The 18463-nt window shown below is 40.6% G+C and overlaps 1 protein-coding gene across 1 annotated transcript in view; it reads right to left on the bottom strand.

The window, feature by feature from the left end:
• LOC111148290 (adhesion G protein-coupled receptor V1) overlaps positions 1 to 18463 on the bottom strand; it is a 507584-nt gene that overhangs the window by 88304 nt on the left and 400817 nt on the right. Inside the window, exon 86 of the mRNA XM_022504771.1 lies at positions 10239 to 10396. Within this exon, the coding sequence (XP_022360479.1) occupies positions 10239 to 10396 (158 nt within the window). The remainder of the gene's footprint in view (positions 1 to 10238; positions 10397 to 18463) is intronic.

The following is an 18463-nucleotide window of genomic DNA, read 5'->3' as shown; positions in this document are numbered from 1 at the left end:
GCTCAGTGGCTAGCATATGGTGAGCCCTAATTGTCAGTGGTGCTGAGGGTAATGACCATGACCACCAGGACAGAGTTCACACCTGCCACTTGTACATAGGTCAGCCCTTTCTTCCAATATCTTATCCATACTCATTGCTCTCTGCTCACCTAGAAAACAAATGTAAATTGAACAGTTTCATACTGAAATAGCCTCCACAGAGAACTTCCCTTGTCCTTATCAGGATCCAAAGAGGCTGGTAAGGTAAAAGGAGGCTCAATGAGGTAAAGATATTCAGCAAACTTGACTTCTAGAAAGATTCAGCTCTGTTACAAATGATCAGTCCCTTTTTTTCTTTGGTTACATGTGTAAATCAGGAGTTGAAACGGAGATTTAAGCTTTCTCTCAATTCTACTATTTTTTTTCTTTTCTTTCTTTTTTTTCAAGATTTTATTTATTTATTTGACAAAGAGGGAAAGCAAGCAGCGGGAGTAGGAGAGGGAGAAGCAGGCTTCCTGCTCAGCAGGGAGCCCAATGTGGGATTGGATCACAGGACCCTGGGATCGTGACCTGAGCTGAAGGCAGACACTTAACGACTGAGCCATCCAGGAGCCCCTATTAGTTTTTTTTTTTTCTTTTTATTTGAACGTCCTAGGCCTTAGGAAACTGACTTCTGATATTACTGTTCTTAGAGTTTTTAAAGGCTGCAGAAAACAAACATTCAGGGACTACACATCATCTTTCAGGTTCAGAGATTTCTAATTTGAATCTATAAAAAGACTGAGGTCCTAGACATAAATCTAAGCCAAGGATGAGTATCTATAAAGTTTCTTTAAATGTTCTGGATTTTCCCTACCACCACTGGCAAAATGTGGGAAGACTGAATTGTGCTCACAAAGCTTTTTCAAGCTCAAGTGGAAGAGACTGTTCCTTGTCAAGTGAGAAGCTCTGGGGTTTTCCTTAAGTCCCTAGGCATTGTTTTTTTCATCTTCTTTTTAGCAGTGGGACTGGGAGTAGACTGCAAACCAGCAGCTTCCTGCCAAGGACATGTGAAACCTGTTATATTGGTCATTCTGGAGCCTATTCAAGCACATGCTGTTACTAGGTAAGATTACTTTTACTTTGCTTTAGTGGAAGCATCGACTTTGCTTTAGGAAACAAAAATCCTACATCCCCCCACCCCGCATTTTTATTTGTAAACCATGTCTGTTTCTGCAAGCACTAAAATTTGAAGTGACAATGGCATACTTAGAATTTTGATGTGAGAATCATAAGGATTCCAGAACCAGAGTGTTTCAGCTATTGATTGCTACGTAATAAACCACTACAAAACCTAGTGGCTTAAGATAATTTATGACTTCTCACAGTCATACAGTCTGCGCTGGGCAGTTTTTCTCCTCTGTGCGGGGTCTCCTCAGGCTGGAACCTACAAGAAGGCTTCTCCACTCAGATGTCTGGAATCAGAGCTGGGATGCCTGAAACAACTTGCCAAGCATGTCTATTCACATGGCCACTCTGCATGACTAGCTTGGGGTTCCTAACACCATGGTGGTCTCAGAGTAATTGGACTTTTGGTGGCGGACTTCCAAGAGAAAGGAAGCTGAAAGTGCTAGTCTTCTTAAAGGCTAGGCCCATTATGGGGCAGCCTCACTCGAATCACGTTATACGAGTCTGAGCAAGTACAGATTTCAAGGGAGGGGAAAAAAAGACTCCACCACTTTCCGTGAGGAGAAGCACACATGCAAAGGGAGGGGCCTTCTCTGGAGAACACAGCACAGAGTGTACTGCACTTGCCAGGAGCTCTTTCCTTTTCTTCTTTTTCCTTTGGATTTCGCTGAGTTTCCTGAAACTCTTTCTAAAATTTTCAAAATGTCCAGAGAGAAAAAAGTCACTCAATTTTAGGGTACAAGGGATCATACATTATATATATACCCATTATAGCAAGTTTTCCATGATTTTCATAATTTTGATGCAATCTTTGCTTATTTTACTATTGTTGTTCTCTCTCAATATGAGGAAATGGAGCCTCCGAAAAAAATGGAAGCACTCACCCTCGAATACGCTCCCAAGTAGAGAAGTGGTCGTGAGAGCAGCGGAGATTCCACACAACTCAGATTTATGCTGCCCACAGGTAGCTGGATCAAGCCACCATTACCTTTTTAGATAACATACTGACACATATGTGTGGGCTTTTATAAGAAAGGGATTTGTAATCAGCTACTTCCTCTTTTTATTCAAATTAGTTTTCCTTCCCTGATCCATGAATCATTCCTCACATAGGAATTGGATGATGATTCAGAAAGAACCAGTAAATTCTAATGAGCCTAAAAAGAGAGACAAGCTTATCATTGCCAGAGATCAAAACCAAACCCTAAAATTATAGGCTTTCTTTAAAATGCTGTTTCAGACAGTGAAATCTAGCTCAGGGAACATACCTTTTTCCTGACTCATCCTCCCTGCCGGCTTGCCCCACTGAAGGGAAGAGGAGGCCAGTGAATCTCATTAGGAGCCACTGACCTTTGAAAATGTGGTTCACAGCAGGCTGACAGCTAAAGGGCCACAGAAGGCCAGATCACTACCCCAGACCACACTCAGAAAAGGAAGGGGTTGACAGTGGCCATCTTTGGAGACTACAGCACAAGAGTGCATTTTATTCACAGGCAGCTCCTTCTCTGTCTCCCTCTTTCCCTTAGATTTCACTGAGTTTATCTGAACTCTGAAATTAAAGGCTAGCAGGACCAAAACAGTCACTCAAAATACAGAGGGTAAAGGGACTGGTACTTAGCAGTCATAACCACACATAGCAGTGTTGATAGAAGATTGCTCGTGTTGTCAGACACATCTAATCTGCATAGGAGTGATTCGTTTAGAGAATGGTTTTATAGAAATATGGAAGATTCCAGGCCTAACGAAATGATTGATGCAAGCTCTCCATTTACTCAAAGAGGCCTGATGCTGGAGTTAACTAATCACGTCTGTTTACCAAACCTAAAACTCGAAGGTTAGTAAATAATCATAATCAGCCCAGGTACCTAAACACAAAATCCAGCTTGGCTATAAAGGAAGCTATGAACTGACCTTTCCTTCTCATAATGCACCTGACTCCTTGCTAAAAGTGATTTATAAACAAACAAAAAAACCCTTGGCAATGTATGACCCCAAATACTCAAAATTTAAACATCATTTGGAAAACTAGGAAACTGTGCTTTTATAAGAAAAGGAGAGTCACTTGTAGCTCCTCATTCCTTACTTGAGAATCTACTTTTCATGATACCATCTACCTGAAAATGCTCATATAGTTAAAGAAAAATGCAGGGCAAAATCTAACTAAATTATAAACCTTCTAAGCTGTCTTTTTCTTTTTTTTTTTTAAAGATTTTATTTATTTGACAGAAAGAGATCACAAGCGGGCAGAGAGGCAGGCAGAGAGAGAGAGAGGAGGAAGCAGGCTCCCTGCAGAGCAGAGAGCTCGATGCGGGACTCGATTCCAGGACCCTGAGATCATGACCTGAGCAGAAGGCAGAGGCTTAACCACTGAGCCACCCAGGTGCCCCCCATCTAAGCTGTCTTACGGGGAAAAAAAAGGCTGCCTTTGGGTATGCTTGGAACCACAGAACCAAGTGGGACAGGCTTGAGCCTAATTAGAACCACCTTCCTTCTCAGGTATTAAGTATACATGGGGTAGGAAAACTGCAGGTTTCTCAGAGGAAAGCGGAGAAGAGCTGGGCACTGGTCTGCGTGTTGCCTCTGAAGTTTAGGGTCACAGAGAACTTGGTGGCCTGTGTTTCATTGTGGCATCTCAATTCTGGAGTGGGGGGGGTGGCCACTTATAAACAATACAGAATATCAGAAGTGAAGAAAAAGGGTTCAGGGGCACATGGGCGTCTCAGTGGGTTAAGCCTCTGCCTTCGGCTCAGGTCATGATCTCAGGGTCCTGGGATCGAGCCCTGTCTCGGGCTCTCCACTCAGCAGGGAGACTGCTTCCCCCTCTCTCTGTGCCTGCCTACTTGTGATATCTCTCATCCTGTGTATCAAATAAATAAATAAAATCTTAAAAAAAAAAGAGAGAGAGAGAAAATGGTATTCTTGAAAAAAAAGAAAGGAAAAGGGGTTCATTCTCCAGTTTTTCAAAAATACAGACATGGGAATTTTCAAAAGGTACTTTGTGCTTTGCTAATATACTGTACTTTTCAGCATTCTCTCAACCCCCCTTTTTATAATGTAGGTATTTACTTTATGTGTAATTGTGTTAATTTTTGTTCAGTACTGAAAAATTCTCAACCATTCATTACCTCTTCAAATCTTCTTTTTCTCCACTCCCTATATATTTTTCTCTGGCCATTTCTTCTCATACCTCCTAGCTTAGTTTTGGTATATTCTCTTTTTTATATGTCACCTTGTTGAGTTCCTCAGTCCTAGCATCAGATTCTAATTCATTCCTCGTCTCTGCTTCTCACCTGGGGTTTATCTCGAATATTAAGGTATTTTAAAGTTTCAAAGAGTATATTTTTCAGTGCTAAGATTTCTGATATTTGCCTGTTTATATTTATTTTTGTTTCTTATGTTTCATTGTTTTTAGTGGATAAATATTTCTTTATATGCGGGTCAGTTGTTAAACTTTTTCTGTAAATGGCCAGATATTAAGCATGTTGGGTTTTGCAAGCCACATGGTCCCAGTTGCAACAACACAGATTTAACTCCGCATTGTGAGAGCAGCCATAGAATATATGTAAGCAAATGGGTGTAGCTCAGTTCCAAGAAAAATTTACTTACAAAAACAGGTCACGGCAGCCACTTTGGAAAACAGTGTGGCAGTGCCTCAAAATATTAAACACAGAGCTGGCATATGACCCAGCAATTCCACTTCTAGGTATATACCTAAGAGAAATGAAAACCCATGTTAATACAAAAACTTGCATATGAATGTCCATAGCACATTCTTTGTAATACCCAAAAGGTGAAAATGACCCAAATGTCCATCAACTGATGAACAGATAAGCAAAATGTACTGTACACATACAGTGGAATATTATTTGTCAGTTAAAATAGCAATAACAAAGTGCTGGTACCTGCTAAAATACACAGGAACTTTGAAAACATTACGTTAAGTGAAGGAATCCAGACACAGAAGACCACATATTCTATGATCCAATTATTGGAAATGTGTAGAATAGACATATCTATAGAGACAGGAAGTTGATTAATGGTTACTTAGGGCCTAGGGAAGTGTAGGATGGGGAGCGCCTGCTAATGGGAATGGGGTTTCTTTCTGAGGTGACGAAAACGTTCTAAATTAGCTTATGGTGATCGTCACACGATTATATAAACATACTAAAGACCACTGACCTACACAATTTAAACAGATGACCTTCCCCTGTAAATGACACCTCAAAAAGCTGTTAAGGAAGAGAGGACATGGGCAAACAGGTAAGCAGCCAGGAGGGCCACAGTCTGAGGATTCCTGCTCTGTATTTTCTAGGATCCTAACATACTTCTCAAAGTTATTTATAGTTTATTGTCTATTTAAATTCTTTTCTGGCTTAAATTCAGCCTTTTTTTTTTTTTTTTTAAAGATTTTACTTATTTATTTATTTGACAGCAAGAGATCACAAGTGGCAGAGAGGCAGGCAAAGAGCGAGGGGGAAGCAGGCTCCCTGCTGAGCAGAGAGCCCGACGTGGGGCTCGATCCCAGGACCCTGGGATCATGACCTGAGCTGAAGGCAGAGGCTTTAACCCAATGAGCCACCCAGGCACCCCTAAATTCAGCGTTTTGATGGCTGACTTTAAGGGCTGTTCGTTTTCCTCCAATGTTTGAGACTTCTATATGGGAGCTAATCCTGAGTAGAAAGCATTTGTCTCTGCTTTTTCTCTTTGTCTGCTTACCTTTTTCTGTCAAATGTTTCATGGGCACCTCCGGTCAGCTCTCCTGTTCCAAGAGAACTAGTTCGATGTCTTGGGCTTCCTGTCCCCATGGCGACATGTGATAGGACAGCTATTCAGTCCACTAACTCTGAGAACTGGGCCCAGGGAACTGAGGAGATGCTTTGCCTCCATTCTCCCGGGACTTCCAAAGGCCTTTAGCCAAGTGCAGGCTACGGCGCCAGGGCTTTCTCAGGCTTCTTTCATGCAGGTGCTACTGCTCCAGTCTCCGTCTTAGGTGAAATCTTTTAGGTCCCAGTTCACCCCACGGCAGTTGAGCTACTCCTGCAGTCACTGGCTTGTGGACACAAAAAACACTGGGCCCATCATTTCAGTCCAGTTTACTACTTTGTGTTCCTGCTCTGTTTCTGAGCCACAGAGATGTCCACTTTAAAAAAATATTTTCCCTTGGGATGCCTGGGTGGCTGAGATGGTTAAGCGTCTGCCTTAGGCTCAGGTCATGATCCCATGGTCCTGGGATCAAGTTCTACATCAGGTTCCCTGCTCAGCAGAGAGTCTGCTTCTCCCTCTCTCTCTGCCTCTCTGCTTGTGCTCTCTCTCTCAAATGAATAAATAAAATTTTTAAGAAAAAAATTTTAAAAAATAAATAAAAAATACCTTCTCTTGTTCTATTGTCTCTTAACTCTTATGTAAAGGCTCCTATGGGGCACGGCAGAGGGCAATACACAGATCTACAGTGCCATCCTGACTGGACACTTCTCAAGGCAATGGAATTTTAGCAGCAAGATTCAAAAAGGGCATCAAATGCTCCTTGGTGGAGTAGACGTGTTTTTTCTTTTCTTTTTTTCCTTCTAGCAATCTTGAATTTGGAATATGTGGAGTATATTCAAAAGGAGGTGTATTATAGTAGGTTGCAAATAAAATAGAAAAGATTAGGCCAGCAGTCAGAGGTGAACACATATTTTTGAGAATCTCAGAAGTCAAGAAAACAATTATAGCCCCAATGATAATAACGTTCAAAGGGATATCTACAAACAGATCAACGAAATAAATACTCTAATTTTTACTTTTGATGACTCCTCTTCTTTTCAGTGCTATATTTAGCTTAAGGATACAAACCTATATGATTTTATGGTACATCTGTGATTAATTTATTCATTTATTGTATGAACTATTAACAATAGTTAATTAATATTAACAAATATTAACTATGCTCCTGCTAGCCACTGAGTACTCTAAAAGGCCATGGTGATACAGTAATGAATCATAAATGGCCCTTGCCCTCCAAGAATTCCAAATTTATTAATGAAATCAACCACACACACCAAAAGAAGTCACCATTTCATTCTAAGATAAGTGCTATAATGGCTGTAGGGAAAAAGTGCCTCAAAGGCATAGATGAGGAAATAGGCAATTTTTACTTGGTGTGGTTCTGTGAAGAGGCAATTGTAATTCAGAGAAGAGGTAGCACGATGGGAACTTTCAGAATTTCTAAGGAAGACTGAGTAGTACTTTGTTGAAAGGGAGGTCTAGGGGAATTAACTTGTATTTATCCAGCAAACCATTTTTACTTAGATTATGGGTGTATTTTGGACAGCTGTGGGGAGTGAATGGAGACTATGAGAGGGTAATAAAACCCTCCCACCTCTCTCTCATCCACATTTCCCCACATTACTTACTAAACACACAGATTTTTATCAACTAATAATGAAGAGTTCAAAGTAGAGGTCTCCTTACATGAGCAAAGATGGTGGGATCAGGTAATTTTAGGAAAGAGTAAATACATGGCATGGTCAGAAGGCAGAATAAATAGTAACTGACTTGGGGATGAAAAGACGGCCTGGGTGGGTGGACAGTAGGGACTCCTATATTGTAGGCCAAAGAGACTGGCTTTTTTCTCAGGCAATGAGAGAGAACCTGAATGGCTGTAATGCTGGAAAGAGGGAACCCACTTTACATTGCTGAAATACAGACATCTGAGAAAATGAGATGGAGAAGAAAAAGACTAGAACTAGTGACCATCAAGGAAATAGTGTAAGAGTCCAAGTGTGAAATACTGACTATTAGACCAAATCGTCATGGGAATGGGGGAATTAGAAATATAATAATTTTATTTGAAAAGCTATAATAGAACAATACTGCTATTAATATTTCATGGCAAGAGGTTTCCTTAGTTGGGAAACAAGTGCTGAGGCTTTTAGCATTATGTTTAATGCTTGAGGGCTATGTTTTTCAGATAATTGGAGTATTATTATCTACTATATCTATGATGGAGCATATCCAAAAGGTGATTTAGCCATGAAGAAGAATTAACTCATTACATTAGGCCCTTATGTTTCACTTTTGAAAACATGCAAACACTAGCATTTTTTTTAAACTTTTTTTTTTTTTTTTTTAGATTTTATTTATTTATTTGACAGAGATCACAAGTAGGCAGAGAGGCAGGCAGAGAGAGACTAGGAAGCAGGCTCCCCGCTGAGCAGAGAGCCCGACGTGGGGCTCAATCCCAGGGCCCCGGGATCATGACCCAAGCCAAAGGCAGAGGCTTTAACCCACTGAGCCACCCAGGCGCCCAAACACTAGCATTTTATTATTATACAGAGAAGAGAAGAAATCTTATCATTTGGGGAAAGAAACAAACCTTCTGTTCAAAAAAAGAACATGTATAAATGAATCCCAGGGGGTGTCTGGGTGGCTCAGTGGGTTAAAGCCTCTGTCTTCGGCTCAGGTCATGATCCCAGGGTCCTGGGATCAAGCCCCGCGTTGGGCTCTCTGCTCTGCGGGGAGCCTGCTTCCTCCTCTCTCTGCCTGCCTCTCTGCCCACTTGTGATCTCTGTCTGTCAAATAAATAAATAAATAAATAAATAAATAAATAAATAAGTCTTTAAAAAAAAAAAAATGAATCCCAGGTTGAATAAAAAGCAGTTTTTGGATAAATGTTATGTCCTATGAAAAAGTAGGATTTCTGGGGCGCCTGGGTGGCTCAGTGGGCTAAAGCCTCTGCCTTCCGCTCAGGTCATGATTCCAGGGTCCTGGGATCAAGCCCCGCATTGGGCTCTCTGCTCAGCGGAGAGCCTGCTTCCTCCTCTCTCTCTGCCTGCTTCTCTGCCTACTTGTGATCTCTGTCTGTCAAATAAATAAATTAAAAAAAAAATAAAAAGAAAAAGTAGGATTTCTACATTGAATATTGTTTCTTTTTTTAAAGAATTTAAGATTAATTATAACTTTAAATAATATTTCTGCCCACATAATGACTGCATGCTTAAATGGGGAGGAAGAGAGAAGAGCTGGTAGATACAGCTATCCTACAAACTGGCCCACAAACTAATGTCAAAAAGTCCATTCTCTTTACCTCATGAGGAAAATCTTTTCCCATGTTCCCTGACCCACTTTGGAAACTAAAAGGCACTTCATACAGTAGAGGGTCTCCTTTTATTATCCTGTGACAATATCTATTGAGCTGATGATAATGTATTAAACACTATTCAAAGGACTTCATATATGGTATCCTGCTTAAACTTTGAAAAGCTCTGAAAATGTGAAAATTCCTCTCACACATTTGGCTTTAGAACTATAAAAACTTAGAGAAGAGGAGACTTCTTCATTGGCCTGAGGGATCCCCAGCCCCAGCTCATAAGATTCTCTCTAATGTCCCTGTCACTCACACCATTTTAGAGGGAATTTTCTCCATGCAGGTGTGTGGTTACTGTTCCTCATTAAGAAAATTCCTGAGAGACTCTAATCTAACAACAACAACAAGAAAGAATCAGATCATAAAAACCTATGTAAAGTATGATTCAAAGGGAAAAAATGAGCTGCACTGAAAGCCAATTTGAGTTGGAAAGACTTTCACTCTTAAGTAACCAGACATGTGTAGCCAGTTATGAAGCCCTCCGATCACAAATGTTTTTAAACATCTGTCAGCACAATCAGAACTCCACATGCAAACCATGGCACTCGTGAGCGTTAGGGAGGGTTGTCTGTGATGAAGTCTCAGAAGCTGAGAGAAATGAATAGATTTCACAGGCTGAACACAGGTTGTTCTTGCTTGACTTGAAAGCCTGGGGAAGCAGCTCTCAAGGCTGTGAGGCATTTACCTGAACATTAATATCTTAAGGACAAAACTTGAACTGGCTATAAAATCTATGAAGCCCTGAAGAAAGAGACATGTCAGAAAGTGCCAAGGAGTGGGGAAACTAAGGAGCCATAGCATAACTTATGGTTCAGAGCTGGAATCTGAGTCTAACTTCTCTTCCTCTCTCCCTCCCTCCCTCCCTTTCTTCCATCTTTTCCTTTCTTTCTTTCTCAATTATTCAGTGACGCTTTCCCACCATTAAGAAGTTCCCATCTCCAAAGTGCAAATAGGGTTCATTCCAAACCTGCAGCATTTGTTCTTCCTCTGAAGACATCATCATATGCTTTCCACTGTGGCTTCACCTGGTAGGCATGGATGAACACCACAAACACCACCACAAGGCACATTAAAGGAACAAGGGCCGCTGTGAACAGAGCTGCGTAGATGTTCGGGATGAAACACCTGGAAGAGAGAAGAGGCGACGAGAGAACTCAGACAACTTCTATATAAATGCTTTTATATTTGGAATGTGTTACGTCATCACTTTATACTAGCTCTCTGTATTGAAATGGCGGCAAAAGCCAATTTTCGGTTGCTAGATTGAAGCTTTGTTTGAGTAGAGGTGACAGGATTAAATCTAACGCACTGCTTCATAAAGTTGGTTCGAATGGACCATGCACATCCTGAGGTGCTCAGGAAACTTTAACAGAGGTTATGAAAAAATAAATTTGAGAAGTGCACGTTCACTGTTCTAGCTCTATCTTGTTGGCCGAATAGACCAAGGTCTCATTGAGCACTGCATAAAAGGCAGCATTGTTTAAAGGCAAATTTGAGGATTCCTAGGGCTCACTCTGTCATTTCCATAATCTTGTTTTTTGAAAGACAGTTTTGTCATTTCTAAGTTATACATGTTCTTTTTTTTTTTAAGATTTTATTTATTTGAGAGAGAGAGAGTGAGAGAAGGAGCAGGGGAAGGGACAGAAGGAGCAAGAGAAGCAGGCTCCCTGCTGAGCAGGGAGCCCAACTCAGGATTCGATCCTAGGACTCCAGGATCGTGACCAGAGCCGAAGGCAGACACCCAACTGACTGAGCCACCTAGGCGCCTGTAAGTTACACATTTTCCCAAGATCCATTAATTCTCTTGAAAATGATAACTTTCCCTTTGGAAGTTCTACTACACAACTGTATCTATGACTACTGGGAGTTTATTTAGATCAATGAGGTTCAAGGTAAACTCACATTATTTATTTTGGTAACACTGAAATTCCATGGAAAATGGTTTCAGGGATGTACCTGGAAATTTTTACTCAGTCATAAAATCCTCTTGTTCTTTACATAGGAAATATAAAAAATGTCAAAAAATGTCAAAATGAAGGACCATTAAATAGGCTCAATATGTAAAACTGTATTTTTGAAGTATTACAAAGAGCACACCTCCTACAACTTATAATAATATAATAGTTTTAATTACAAGAAATCTTTTTTTAAATTATAAGAAATCTTAATAGTAGGGAGTGAGTCCTGTCAAATATCTTTTCCTCACTTTTCCATTTTTAATATCTATAACCTAAGATTATAATAAAGCCAAAAATAATGGATTCTGAAGAAAACCCAAGGAAAAAGTATAAACTATTTAGAAGGAAACCTCAAAATCCAAAATATGGGTAATCAGGAGAAACAGCCATTCTAGCAACTGAGAAAAGCAGTGCTTCAATTTCATATTTAAAAAAGAGATACATTATAGACCTTACTCAGGTATTATTTCTAATTAACATGACCTGGTAAATGTATTCCTCAAGTAAACAAGACACACTTCAAGAGATATTTCAATACACATTCTGCATCTGCAAAGAGATGTCAGAATGATGAATATCCTGGCTTTTAGAATTTAATTTGGACAGTACAAAGCCTGAATCATCCCTGTACTCTCATCTGTATGCCAGAAGACCTGTATCTTCCAGGTAAAAGGCATATGATTAAATAAAACAGGCAAACATTAATGGCTTTGATCTTGAATATATTTTTGCACTAAAAATAGCAGTCACGTTGGCTACTCATTTTCTGGATACTGACTTAAAACAATTGTTTTCATCTGAATTACAGATTCACTGGCAGATACTGGCCGAAAGTGGCTTGGACCAACACGGACACTGACAAAGGAACTCACACAGGCTTCTGTGCTTTATTTTTACCTTGAAAAATGTGTTCACAATTCAACTTCAGTCTGTAAAATGGGGTTACTGAATCTATTATGACCTGCTTGGGATTAATTAACGTATCGTACCAAGTGCTTTGGCCTAGGCATGACCCTTCAAATCTACATTTCCCAGAGGCCGACCACGTTTGGTTCTCATGTCACTATTTGAAGGGCTTTCCTAAAAACTTTCCTTTACTTTAGAAAACAACTTTTGAAAGCAGAACCTCAACAAATGGCACACCGACCTGGGTGAAAAAAAATAAAAGAGGCAAAGTGAACCCCTAGGAAGTTAGAAGCGACCAGTGGCTCTTGGAAAGAGAAGGGAATCCTTTAAGTGCCACAGCTCTTAAAAACCTCCTTTGCAATTCTCCCTGCTTGTACGATGACTTGGTTATGTTGGCCCATTCTTTCAGAGAAGGATAAGGAAAATTACCCATTTCTGAGGTGACCCATTTTCTCTCATTTCTTCAGAGCTGCACAAGTCATGGCATCTTACAAGTACTGGGCTGCTGAGAGTGCCCGAAGTTTATCCTCCACATGGTCAACGTGGGGCCAGATCACTGATAAAGAGGGCTTTGGACCCACAGCATGCCTGGTCCTGGAGGCAGCCCCTCCTGCCCCTCCCCCCCATCTTGGCACTGCTGCTCTATATGGTCCTGCCCCCACCAACTCCTGTGTAGCTGTGACTCCATGCCAGTCTTTCTCCAACAAAAAAGGATCTGCCGTACGTACGTACATAGTACCTCTCTTAGGAACCAGGAAGCCAGACAACTCTTCTACAAATGCTACCAAATGAGGCAGTTGCAAATGAGATAGGGCTAAAAGGGTAACTGACCAGTGCAGGTAGCAGTCAGGGCCCCCACACTCCCGGGACCCCATCCAAGGAAAGCAGGTGGAGAAGGCGGTGTCATTCCACATCCTCAAATTATATTTCATACAGGAACACTTTCTTTTAAATTCTCCTTATTTGATTTTTCCTTGAAAGCTAATAGATATTACTTGACTTTTCTGATCAATATTGTCTGAATGGGATTTCTACTGGTATAGACTAACACTTCTGACATAGGGGGGGCGCCTGGGTGGCTCAGTTGGTTAAGCGTCTGTCTTTGGCTCAGGTCATGATCCCGGGGTCCTGGGATCGAGCCCCGCATCAGGCTCCCTGCTCAGCGGAGAGTCCGCTTCTCCCTCTCCCTCTGCCTGCTTGTGCTCTCTCTCTATCTCTCTGTCAAATAAATAAATAAAATCTTGGGGAAAAAAAGAGACAAAATGATATATTAAACAAACACACACACCAGCAGCTTCTGACATAGGTTTAAAACTGCCCAAGATAAATGAAGTATATTCTACCCTTAAAAGAAAAGACAAAGAACAACAACAAGAAAAGAAAAAAACACAAGCCTCACCAACCAGAATTTCTTTCAGTCCCATCGAATAAGATTATATAGTAGTACATCCAGGGCATTTGAGGATAAGATCATATGAATGTGATGTGTGCAGTTAGGAAACTGTGACTATCATGTTAGAAATAGTTTCTGGAAAAAAATTTGGGAACAAATTCTCGGAAAAATGGAATGTAGTGTAAGAACTGAGGAGACTGAATGCTCTGGGCACACAAGAGCTGGGGGGCAGCTGATTAACGCGCTGGCAGCTACTGCTTCAACAACAACAGGTCTGGCCATCCCCAGAGAAATGAGACAAAGGCCACGTGGCTCTGCCTTCTCAGAAAGGGTGAGGAGAATGTGCTCCTTGTCATTACCAGCTCACCCAGCTTCAAAGTATTCTGGTGACCCTTCTCTCTTTCGGGGTTGATTTCTGGATTTTTGTAATCACACGATGAACTTTGGCTGTTCCCTTTTAAACTTTCATGGGTAAATTTCTTTTCTTCTTCTTCGTATTTTTTTTCCTTTCTTATTACAACCCACAGATAATCTAATTCATTTCAAAATCTCATCAGGATGTCTTTCTTTTCTCTATTTTTGGCCAGATGATACAAGAAGATGCTGTTTCACTATCTTCTGTGTTCCCCCTTCCAGTCTACTCTTAGAGCATTCACAACACTTGATGTCACTTTCTAATTTAGTAAGATTATTACCTCCCCTAGGTAGTACTTTGTACTTACTGAAGTGTGTTCATTTGCATTACCTAACTTGGCGTAAAAAAAAAAAAAAAAAATCATGTGGGTGGCATGGGGTATTTCAGTTTCTTTTTTCCTGTATGAAGCCAGCATAAGAAGGAACTCAGAAGCAAAGACGTCCAGGAGAGACATAAGCTCCCCTCACAACTACTGAAAATACTGGGAAAGATGCTGGGAACTCCTTGTATGTGAGACTATGATTTGAGTCCATCTAAATTATATTTTAAAGAACAAGCTGACCCTGGGAAACTGGAGGGCTTGAAATTCAGGGTAACATCTGGATGACATAGGTAATAAAAAAAGAACTAGCTAATGAAAAAATAATACAGGTGACCCTTGAAAAATGCAGGGGTGAGTGGCGCTGACCCCCTGTTCCAGTCAAAAATCCACCTCTAGGGGAGCCTGGCTGACTCAGTCAATAGTGCCTATGACTTTTTTTTTTTTTTTTTTTTTGCCAATGACTTTTCATGTCAGGATTGTGAGTTCAAGCCCCACGTTGGGCATAGAGACTACTTAATTAAACAAAACTTTTTTAAAATCCATGTAAAATTTTTGGCTCCCCAAAAACATAACTACTGATAGCCTACTGGTGACTGGAAGCCTTACTGATAAACATAATGGTTGATTAAAACATACTTTGTATGTGATAGGTATTCTACACTCTACAGTTGGATTAATGTAAGCTAGAAAAAAGAAAATGTTACTAAGAAAATCATAAGGAAGAGAAAATATATTTATAGTATTATTGTTATTTATTTTTTTTTAAAAAGCCATATATAAGGGGACCCACGCATTTCAAACTGTGTGGTTCAAGGGTCAACTCTAAATGTTTGTTTCCAGGGGCACCTGGGTGGCTCAGTGGGTTAAAGCCTCTGCCTTCGGCTCAGGTCATGATCCCAGGGAACTGGGATCGAGCCCCACATCGGGCTCTCTGCTAGGCAGGGAGCCTGCTTCCCTTCCTCTCTCTGCCTATTTGTGATCTCTCTCTCTGTCAAATAAATAAATAAAATCTGTAAAAAAAAAATGTTTGTTTCCAAAGTCTTCTTTGTAAGTACTTTTCCTCAATAAGATGATGTAACAGTTATGACTCTGAGGCCCATGTGCCAACCTCCCACAGGTAAGTCTCCTTAAGATTTCCTGAATGATGGCACTTAACATCCAACATTTGTTGTTTCAACCAACTTTTTCTTTTTGAAACTCCTGGTGATATGCTACTTTATTTGAGGTTAAAGGAGATGGTTTGTCAGTTTCATCCTAGAAATTATTTAATGTATGATCAATCAAAAATGGTTCATTTACTGCAAATTGGTTTCTACTTTGTGTGGCAAGTACAGGGGCACCTGGGTGGCCCAGTCAGTTAAGCGTCCAACTCTTGACTTCCACTCAGGTCTTGATCTTAGGGTTGTGAAATTGTGAAACAGCCCGGTGTTGATACTGGGTTCTGAGCTCAGCATGGAGTCTGCTAGAGATTCTCTCTCTCCCTCTCTCTCTTCTCATCCCCCTGCTTGCTTTCTCTCAAATAAATAAATAAACCTTAAAAAAATGTGTAATATATCTGTTTATTGGCCCTGGCCAAAGAATACAGATGTTATTCATTATGTAGATGCTTATCATTTATAAATGAAATCTAAGCCAATACTTGTGATTTCAATATTCCCTTCTATGTATGTCCAATTTACTTTCTTTACAGAGATGATATTATTTAACACAGATTTCTTATTCACCTATGAATTTGTGTGTATGCGTGTGTGTATGAATTTATTTGTACGTATGTATGTATTTCCCGTCTCATCCAACATGCCTGGAGAGGTTGAGAGAAACACTTCAAACACATTAATTTTTCCTACTGAATAAATTTATGATGACATCAGAGAGAAGAGAAAAATAACAGTTTGGATTTAACGAGCTGCAAGCAGGAAAATATTTTTTCTTTCTGTCCTTCTGTTGCAGTGTGTATAGCACTTTCCATACCAGGGGAAATCAACTGAATTCGTTCATTCATTCATTTACTCATTCAGTCATTTATTTAGAAGCCTAGTGTGGAACCCAATTCAGGGCTTGAACTCAAAACCCTGAGATCAAGACCTGAGCTGAGATCAAGAGTCCGACACTTAACTGACTGAGCCACCCAGGTGCCCTTGACTGAATTCTTAAACTGAGTGTTCCTTGAAGTTTAAATTTTATTTATTTATTTTTTAAATAAAGATTTCATGTATTTATTTGACAGAGAGAGAGACAGCAAGAGATGGAATACAAGCAGGGGGAGTGGGAGAAGCAGGCCACCTCCTGAGCAGGGAACCCGACATGGGGCTCGATCTGAGGACCCTGGGATCCTGACCTGAGCTGATGGCAGGTGCTTAATGACCGAGCAACCCAGGCGCTCTGAAGTTTAAACTTTAAACAAAAACAATATTAAGATTGAATTGCAGATAAGCCCTACAAAATGAAACTGCACATTAGGGTAATGTATGGACTTAGAGACAAAGGAGAGGAACAAAGTATTTTCCTAGAGTGAGTTAGCTAGATGATGAAAACTATCTTAAATATTACTGCTAATATTCCTAATTCTACCAGCATTACTCATAATACTGGCAGTGATCATTTATTATGTGTCAGATATTTATGATATGCATTATCACACATAAACATCCCAACAATGTCACTAGCCTCATTGTGTATGTGGAAAAATGACATTTAAATAATAGAAGGTCAAAGAGCTAGCAGCACAAACAGGCTCATTTATTCTCACTGTTACCCCTACAATTCTAAAATTATTTCCACCATTCCAGTAAAGACGTATTAGAGTTAGTGGTAAACATGCCAGTGTCCTCCTTGAGGATAGGAACTGTAATATTTTATTTTATTTTTTTAAAGACTTTATTATTTATTTATTTATTTATTTGACAGACAGAGATCCCCGCTGAGCAGAGAGCCTGATGCAGGGCTCGATCTCAGGATCCCGAGATCATGACCTGAGCCGAAGGCAGAGGCTTAACCCACTGAGCCACCCAGGTGCCCCACGAAGTGTAATATTTTATTACATTCCTCCTGAAGAAATGTCTATTGCATAATCAGACCCTTAAGAAATGTTTATTGATGTAACTGATTTTTAGCACTTTTTAAAAATCACTCAAAAAAAAAAAAAGAAAGAAAGAAAGGCAGGCACAGACGAACAGACAATCCTGCATTTCATGTGTGCCCAGTTCAATAATAACCCAAGTAACGTTTGAATATCTATCACATACTAGGTACAGTTTGGATGTGAAAGAGCACATAAGATGCCTGGGGATGGTGCTTCCCATCCAGATGATTACATTTATAAGTGCATTGCACTTCGGAATCTAGTCTTCTACTCAAAGTGTTGCTCCTTTATCAGCATCAGCAGCAGCACGGCCCAAGAACTTGTTAAAAATGCAGAATTTCACATCCCCATGACGGAGCTCCTGAAACTGCATTTTAACAAGATCCCCAGGTATTTCGTGTGCACACTGGAAGTTTGAGAAGCACTGCTCTAGTGCACTCATGGGACATAAAGTAGCTCGATGTATAATTAACAATTTAATCCTTACAACTCTTTGGCAGTGAAGCCAAGGGATTATGTAATCCCCAGGAGAATCAGACCCTGAGAATTCATAGTACATGGTGGTCACAGTAGCCTGAAGAACCAGACAGAAGGAAAAGCGGCAGGAAGCAAAAAAGAAGCCTGGAGTAACCTAAGCTTTCTGATCATAGGACAGGAGAGAGCTAGCAAATCACATGAGAATGGACACAATAGGTCTGCAGATGGGTAGAGTGAAAGGAGAAGGGGAGTGCTGGGGCCATGGTGGGTGTGGATGGGAGGTAAATATTCAGTCTTGTTGCATCGAGAAACCCATGAAGGAACAGGTTTCTGTGAAGCGTGAGTGTGACTATGCTCCACAACTGCCCACACTACTCAAGGTTTCTGGAAAAGGTGAGCCCCTGTGCCATGCACCTCTATCCCCACACCCTCGCCTCAGATGATACCTTTGAGATAGATACCTGACCCAGAGGCAGCCATTCTTCTGGGTTGCCCCTCATTAATAACTTGGTGCTTCTGCTCTAGAAGTGGAGCTGAGCCAATCAACTTTCCGCTCTTAAGAATTTGACATGGAGGGGCACCCGGGTGGCTCAATGGGTTAAAGCCTCTGCCTTTGGCTTAGGATCGGATTCCAGGGTT

Source organism: Enhydra lutris, unplaced genomic scaffold, assembly GCF_002288905.1.
Source record: "Enhydra lutris kenyoni isolate GAN:26980312 unplaced genomic scaffold, ASM228890v2 scaffoldscaffold19, whole genome shotgun sequence".
In the NCBI taxonomy this organism is placed as follows: domain Eukaryota; kingdom Metazoa; phylum Chordata; class Mammalia; order Carnivora; family Mustelidae; genus Enhydra; species Enhydra lutris.
The sequence above is the reverse complement of the archived record's forward strand: the minus strand, read 5'-3'. Positions and strand labels throughout refer to the sequence as shown.